The 8,339-nt window shown below is 38.9% G+C and overlaps 1 protein-coding gene across 1 annotated transcript; it reads left to right on the top strand.

Moving 5' to 3' along the window:
• The first annotated feature begins 5,113 nt into the window (after positions 1-5,113).
• On the top strand, positions 5,114-6,328 carry LOC140240497 (solute carrier family 35 member G1-like). Its single transcript, XM_072320269.1, has one exon. The coding sequence runs from the start codon at positions 5,114-5,116 to the stop codon at positions 6,326-6,328; it is 1,215 nt and encodes a 404-aa protein (XP_072176370.1).
• The last annotated feature ends 2,011 nt before the right edge of the window (positions 6,329-8,339 follow it).

The following is an 8,339-nucleotide window of genomic DNA, read 5'->3' as shown; positions in this document are numbered from 1 at the left end:
CATTTACTTTCCTCCTATCAATTATTATCAATATTGAACTGAGCTGAATTGAACAGTACAACACGATTTTTTTTTCAGGTTCATTATGCAATGTTATCTGCAAAAACAACTACTCAACTATGTGAGAGTTCCATATATCGCTGCTGCCAGAGGAAAATTTATTGGTTGAGAGTCTATGTTGAATGATGCTGAAGATTATATATATACATGAATATATATATAAAGAGTAAAATCAGTCGTATAAACACCGCAGGAGCCAAAAAATTGGACTGACGTTTCGGTCAAAGAGCTTTATCCTTTATCCTTTACCTTTGACCGAAACGTCAGTCCAATTTTTTGGCTCCTGCGGTGTTTATACGACTGATTTTACTCTTGATATCTATTTACTACACACCGACGCAGAACTTTCATATTTTGATTATATATATATATATATATATATATATATATATATATATATGAATATATATTCGTCTGTTGAGAATGAGAAGGGCGTTAAGTGGTCTTGAACACTATGGGTTTAGTGGCAACTTAACGCCCTTATCATTCTCAACCGACGAATATAATGCTGTATACACATACACACACACACACACATAAATAAATATATATATGAATATATATGAATGGAGACAAAGAAGTCAGTAGATGTCGCACGATGCCGGTTGTTGGTAGAAGCTTTCGACCTCGGGTCTTCGACAGCTTTATTGTCTGTTTATACAAAATGTAATAGAGGCTTTGAGCATAGCAACAGAGTAGTGAATATAATACACTGAGTATAGGTCTAGCATGAGTTAACGACTTCAGAACATACTTGACAACTATTTAGCAATTACCAAACATTCCACAATATATTACTGTATGTGAATATAATTATGCCAATGGGTATATATTGCATACAGACATTATCATACAATGAGAAATAATAAACAGAAATAAACATATTATAACTAAATTCAGTAATGTACTTACCTGATATAGGCAGATGCGTGTGTTTCTTTGGTTGTGTTGTGGTTGCCTGTGGCGGGATGAGCTGCGATTATGGGTTAGAGGGAAGGTGTGTGGGCGCGGTGGTGCGCCATCGTAAATGTCAGACAGTTGGTATGCCCCCCCCACCCCCCCCCCCCCCCCCGCCCCCGCATCCCGGTTCATGTTGTGGTGGTTCTTTTAATCCAAATGGCCTCTGTGGTTCGTCTGTTCAGGTCCCGGCTCTCCCTCGCTACTAACTGCGCACCCTCCCAGTTGATGACGTGATTTTCCCTCCCAACATGGTCAGTTATGGCAGACTTGATGAATGTTTGGCTTGCGGATGCCCTCTGTGATCATGTGTACAGGCTTGGCAAGAACGGCAAGGGACTACGTACACTCCTTGTGCTTTGTCCATTTCTTTGATTTTGTCCTTTGAGTGAAGTTATCAGAGTTGAAAGTGGAGAGTGTGCGAAGGATTCAAAATGAAAATAGGGGCCTCTAAGACACATCTCATCGCACTACCCTACCAAAAAGGGGGTTTTAGAAAACCTGCTGAAAACCCACTTTCCCATTCATTTTATGATCTCAAACTCAAGAAGGTAGAAGAAGAACAGCTCTTTCGGAAAATGTGGAAAACTCCAAATTAACGTGGTTGACCTGTTTCATCTTTTTTGAATCCTCACGTAAAATCAGGGAGTGCGACGTTTTGTTGCTTTTGTGATGTAATAATAATAATAATAATGATAATAATGATAATAATGATAATAATGATAATAATGATAATAATAATAATAATAATAATAATAATAATAATAATAATAATAACAATGGTTACAAAGCGCTATGTACGGTCACATATTGTGCAACAAGTACAATAATTTCAAAATTATAGTGAATTTCACCAGGAATAAAGTCTGAAGCGTCACATACGATCAGGGAGGTGTTAGAAAAGAAACAAGAATCTTTCCTCTGTACCCATACCGCCAAGAAATTATGCTCTCTACCTCAGGTGTTACTAAATTACTTTGACAAAAGACATGATCTCTGTTTAAGTATGCATCTTTCCTAAAATACAACATACCATGCCAACAGCAATTCCGTGTTCCCTTCAATATTTTTGGAGGCAATTAATTGTTTAATGTGCAAAGAATAAGGAACAGGCGAAGAAATTAGTAAAAATGGTTTCAATTTAATTGTTTAAAAAATACTTAATAGGCAGAAACACGAGTTACCCAATTACTTACTTCGAAAGATTCAACATCCAAATGCTAAACCTTACAAACAATATTATGTACCAAATGTGCGCAAGATGGCTATAATATATGCTCTTTTTTTATGAAATATCAATGCTCCTTTTCAGTCCGGGGGCATTTATAACAAAGAGATTTGAAGAAACACTTAAAGTAGTTGTTTCGTACAAGATTGTGACCAAAGTTCCATATCGTATTTCAACATTTTCTCGGAAATACAGCTTAAAATTGTTGATACTGACGAAACTCTTCTTTGGTCTCCATATCCAAACTTTCTTGAAGAGCGGCTTGGAGCATGGAACATCAAAGGCAGTGAAACGCTAAGCATTCAATTGTTATGCCATGGAACCTACGCATAATTTTTCCAAATTGCAAAGAGATTCCACCCCTTCTCTAACACCTCCCTGATAACATGAAAACATTGACAAAAGCTCCTCATAATAATGATAATAATAATAATTAGCATTTTACATCGCGCTTAATACACAGTTTCTAAGCGCCTAACATAATCTATTATATTATAATCATACCAAAACATAATCTTATATTCAACTACAAAACTCTACAATAATTTACTTTGCATAATATACTTCACCAATGATCAAATACTTAAATTAACATACTTAATAGACACAAAAAGAAGAAAACATAACATACAGGAACATGACATCATAGCAATTTCAACTTATATCGCCTTCATTAAATGCGTCTTCAGGAGGGTCTTAAACGTATAGCGAGGGTGAAGATCTGATGTGCAGGTGGAACTTGTTCCATTGTTGGGCGCAGCGACGGCGAAAGCACGACTTCCATAGCGGGTACGTGGTATGGGTCCAGGGCCAAGTTGAAGATGGATTGAGCGAGATCATCGCAGGACACGGGATGAATTCTCATAAATTCAACTAAGATAAAAATTTGTCCAGAATCAATGTTTTGTTTTTTTTTTTGTTTTTTTTTTGTTTTTTTTTTTTTTTACTCAGATGATTCACTTTTAGTAGTTAGTCCCATTTTCAATTGAAAATCACCTATGAATATGAATGTCCTGGCCCAGACTAGCGGGCAGATCGTGGAATTCTTTGCACAATCTTTGTGCAAAGATTGTGCAAAGACTTTTACATCAAATTAATCTTTTTACATCAAATTAAAACTAAGCTAACCTAAGTAACTAAACTAATTAGACTATTTTTCGCAGGATACTAGTATGCAGCGTAGGAAGAGAACTTTTATATGTCTTGTTTCATGTGTGACCCTGCATCACAAAACCAACAAAAAGTCGCACCCCTTAATTTTACGTTAGGACTCAAAAAAAAAAGGTGAAAAGAGTCAACCAAGTCAATCTTGAGTTGTTCATATTTTCTGAAAGAGCTATTCTTCATCTACAGTATTCATAAGTTTCGGATCATAAAATGAATCGGAAAGTATGTCTTCAACATTTTTCTCCAACTGTTTTTTTTTTTCTAGAATAGCGTGATCAGATATGTCCTATAGAGGCTCCTTTTTATTTCTTGAAAATTCTTTTCACAATCTTCACTTTCAACTCTTAGTGACTTTTGAGAAGATAATGCTAATGCTTTGAAAGTTGGCATTGATCACGGCCAGAAAATGTTAATTAAATAAAGAATACATACATTTTGAGGAATAACATTACACGATGGAAAAGGCTTGGCATACTGTCTTATAAATTGAAACAAAATACATACATAATGAGTATAACATTATTCGATATATAAGATGTAGCATACTACAACATCACAAAGAAATTCAGGTCGTAAAAATAACAACTGTAAATGAGTTAGGTGATAATTGAATATTCATCCAGAGTATGCTATGTCATTAAAATAACCACAATGTAGAAGAAAGAAAATGGAGAAAAAAGGGGACTTGAATAAATTGATTTGGGAACAATGGATTTCAATTCGAAAATTTAAAATCCAAATTAGATTTGAATTACATAACTATAAGGAATGTTTCTACAAAATAGAATATTTCATCAACTCTAAAATATCGTTCTAATTGTTAGGTAAAAAGAGAGGAAAATGAAGAAATCATTTTCATTCTATTTGTTTTTTGTTCAAGAAGCACATGTACAAATGCAATATCATAACACAAACCAACTATTACTATTACACTGTCCTGAGGTATCAAGTGCTGTGCTGTGATGTGCAGGGTGTGAAGTAAAAGCTTTTTAATCTGGCCATAGTTTGGTTTGTTTTTAGTGTATATGTGTGTCGTGTGCGTGTGTCTGCAATATAATTCTCTTTGCAATATTAGCTTTTATGTGATCGTGACTATGATTTGACAAAAGACTCATGCAAAAAGTTATTCAAGTTACAATAATTGATCCTTTCATACTGAGGACTGCTTCTACACTTATAATTAGCCTATATGCATGCTGACATAGAATAATTTTTCCTTTTAGGAGGATGCATCGAAAACAACTTACATGTCGACAAAAGCTATACTTATAACTAAAATAGGGAAACGCCTGATGACTACACACGCAAATCAATAGGCCAAATCCAGACTGTTTATTAACCCTCCTCGTTATTGTCTCTCAGTTCAATAGTTTGAATGGTCTTCTTACGTCTTGTGTCCATTCCGAAGACTATTTATAGCAGTCACAAAGGTTATCAGCGTCAAACAGGCGAGCAAAGTTCAGGAATCAGTATGTTGTTATGTGTCATGCGGCAAAAGCGTGTGTGATTGGCTTCAATAAAGTTTTGTCCATTGCGATGTGATTATTGAGTGTCATCGGATTCAGCCAGTACTGATTATGTCGCAAAAGAAGTTACAACATCTCAAGTCTGTCATGATAGTAGACCTTTTAAGTGCGAGCGTAAAATGACACGCAACAGGAGAAAACTTAAATATAGAGGCCAGGGCTAAATACGGACACGATGGCTGAAAGTCTGCGTGGTGGGCAGGAGACGATGGGAGATTGGACTGATCCCGACATGAACAGTGTACTAGTCCTTCATCGGCGATCTCGTGGTGGTGGTGGGGCAGGAGCTGGCTTGGACAATGAAGCGTTTGAAGGCGACACAGCTTCTGAGGATGTGCATGGAGAAACAAAGAGCACCAACAGTGCACTGCAACAGACTGACAAATCGCAACAACGTAAGGACATGCTGTTAAAGCAAAGGGGCATCTGGTTTACTGTCTTGTCAGCCCTCGTCATAGCCTTTTCTGGAATGACCGTCAAGCAGCTGGAGGGATCAGTGTCAGCAAATGAGATAGCTTTCACCCGCTTTGCCATCCAGCTTATAATTTGTGTTCCTATCATAGTATTTCAAAGACCATCCCTCAAATATTCACAAGCGGCTTACTTCCTCTTACTCTTGCGCGCCATCCTCGGTTCCACCAACACAATTATCATTTTCTACACGTACCAAATCATGCCTGTGGCCAACGCGAAGGCGATACAATACTCCAGTCCCGTTTTCACCGGTCTCCTGGGTTGGCTTCTCCTGAAGGAGAAGTTTTCGATCCTGGACGGCGTCCTGGGCCTGGTGATGCTAACAGGAGTGTTTCTGGTGGCGCAGCCCACTTTCCTTTTTGACCACTCGGAGCAGGAGGATCCTGAGTCAAGTTCCAGCATCCTAGGCGCCTTGCTCAGTCTCCTGGCAGCTTTCTTAAACTCCGTCATCATCATCATCTTACGGAAACTCGGCTTGTACGGCATGACCCCAATGGTCATGCTCACACTCTACTCCTCGTTCGGCATGTGCTACACCGCAGTAGTGACTTCCGCCACCCATCAATGGTCACTCCCTGGATGCGGCTTGGATCGCATCTCAATCATATTGAATGGCATTTGCAATTTCCTCTCGCAGGTTTTATTCTTCATAGCCCTCAAATCTCAACCGGCCGCAAAAGTAACATCAATCCATTCGATCGACATCATGTTTGCCTTTATCTTTGAATACTTTCTTTTTGGGACCGTCCCCAATTACATTACAATTGTAGGAACTGCTTTAATTGTGACAGGGTTCTTTGGCATTACTGGAATAAAGTCGTCTCCCTCAGAAAAGAGGATTTCTGACGACAAATCTGACGGGTGCAGCGTCGCCGCAAGTGAGAGTGACGCGAACTCAAGCAATAAGCAAATGTAATTTTCTTCTTTTTTCGCCATGCAAGAGGAAAAAAGGTTGTGGCGGTATGCTTTTTCATTCTTTTTTCCATGTTGTATTTGTATACCTGTAAATATTATTGTTCAATCTATAATCACCAAACTTCATAATGTGTGCACTGTGGTATAATGGAAAAGACTCCTAACTCCCAAACAAAGGACCCAAGTTTGCACTTAGTATAGCACTGACGTCCTTGGATAAGATTTTTTTTTTCTTTTTTAATTATCATTCTTTTTTAAACACCATATGTCCCTCTCGACCCACGTGTATATACAAAATTTCAAGTATAGGCTCATTGCAATGCCAGATTGATAATAATGGCAGGACCCTCTTACAAAACGTTAAAGCGGCTAAATCGATGAATTTATGTCTATCTTTCGGAAACTATAGTGACTAAAGCACAGGGACATATGACCGTCAGAGATAGAGCTTTTCGTAGGCCAATTCCTTTGTTCTCCATCTAAAGTGTGAAGGGGAAAAATCACATATTCTGTCTGTATTCCCCGTTGTTGTTGAAGTTCAAATATGAGGTACTATCAGAGAGATCGAATGAAATGTATGCTGGAGAATATCTGTAAGCAACCACCAAAGATTTATACCAGTTACGGCTATGATCATTCGCTTCAGTTATGACCATTCTTTTTTGCTGTTGGCTATCTCGTATCAAAAGCAACTGCAACCACTTTTATTAGTGCCCATGTTTTGTTTGTAGTCGTGTACATCACAAGGTCTCAGGTGCTATTTCGTAATGACAGGGTACACTCCATTAGTAAGCAATGCTTCACTGCTGTAATCTAATCTAAATTACAGTTTCAGTGGAAACGCGGGATATAACTGTTAAGGTACGCTCCAAATTTCCGTCGTTACCGGCCCGATTGGGGGAACAATGATGACAGAGACGACGAAGAAGCAGAAGAAAGAGAGAAGAGAGAACTGGCAATGTTGTTTTATATCAAGTCTCGTGACATTGCACATGACATCTCAGACATCATGCAGGACTTTGGACCGAACCTGTCTTGCCCATCTTCTGGCAATCGCAACTAATAAAGAAGACAAATACATTATCTAACATAGTTACGTCATCATCAAGGCAATGTAACTGTATTCTACGAATTTCTGATATCACATTCATAATGAACAGTATTAAAGGGGATGGCTAGTAACTGATCAGTGGCAATCAGTGGGAATGCTGGGGGATGATTATTCCAATCCTTGTGGGATTCATTGTGGGATTCATGATTCCCACTGATCAGTTACTAGCCATCCCCTTTAAGTGTGCTACAAATCTTTGGATATATTTTTCAGACGAAACGGCTGAGAAACCATCTTCAAAATGGCTGACAGCACATGTGCAAGTGCGCAACGACAGAGTGAGCAGGATGATGACAGTTTGTGAGAGAAAATCGAAACTGGAAACAACGCTGAATCATGTGACTTTAGCAGGAATGAATTGGGTTTTAATGACAGAGGTCTGTTTTTAATGGCAAAGACACACGTGTTCGTGAAGATGAGCAAATGCCAAGCACGTCGGAAAAAGAAATGGAGGCAGAAATGGCGACTAGCAGAGGTACAATTATGGACCTGCTGGGCATTGGGAGGTGGTGATGAGTTGGTAGACCGGCCTACACACTGACTTTGGCCGCCATCATTTCGCTTGCAGCGATGTCCGTGTGTCATTCTGGTAGCACACCCTAGCCCCCGTTTCTCTTCGATGCTCTCGATTCGGTGAGTTCGGCTTCCAGCTCCAGCGTCCTTGGTGAGGTCCTTTAATTGTTTTCTGCTTTTTTTTTCTCCCCGATAATTCTCATCGTACAGCGAAAACTTGCCTCCTTGGGTATTTCGTCTCTGGGAATGCTGACATTCTCTGACCGCCACTGGTTTCACTGCCCTCTTTAAGACCGTCCCAAAGCAGTGGACTCTTCCTATTTGTGGACTGGATCGCTTCGCACTAATTGCCAACGGTCTTCTCAACTTCTCTCCCAAATACTCATCT

This window comes from Diadema setosum, chromosome 17 (assembly GCF_964275005.1).
Source record: "Diadema setosum chromosome 17, eeDiaSeto1, whole genome shotgun sequence".
NCBI classification, from domain to species: domain Eukaryota; kingdom Metazoa; phylum Echinodermata; class Echinoidea; order Diadematoida; family Diadematidae; genus Diadema; species Diadema setosum.
The sequence above is the reverse complement of the archived record's forward strand: the minus strand, read 5'-3'. Positions and strand labels throughout refer to the sequence as shown.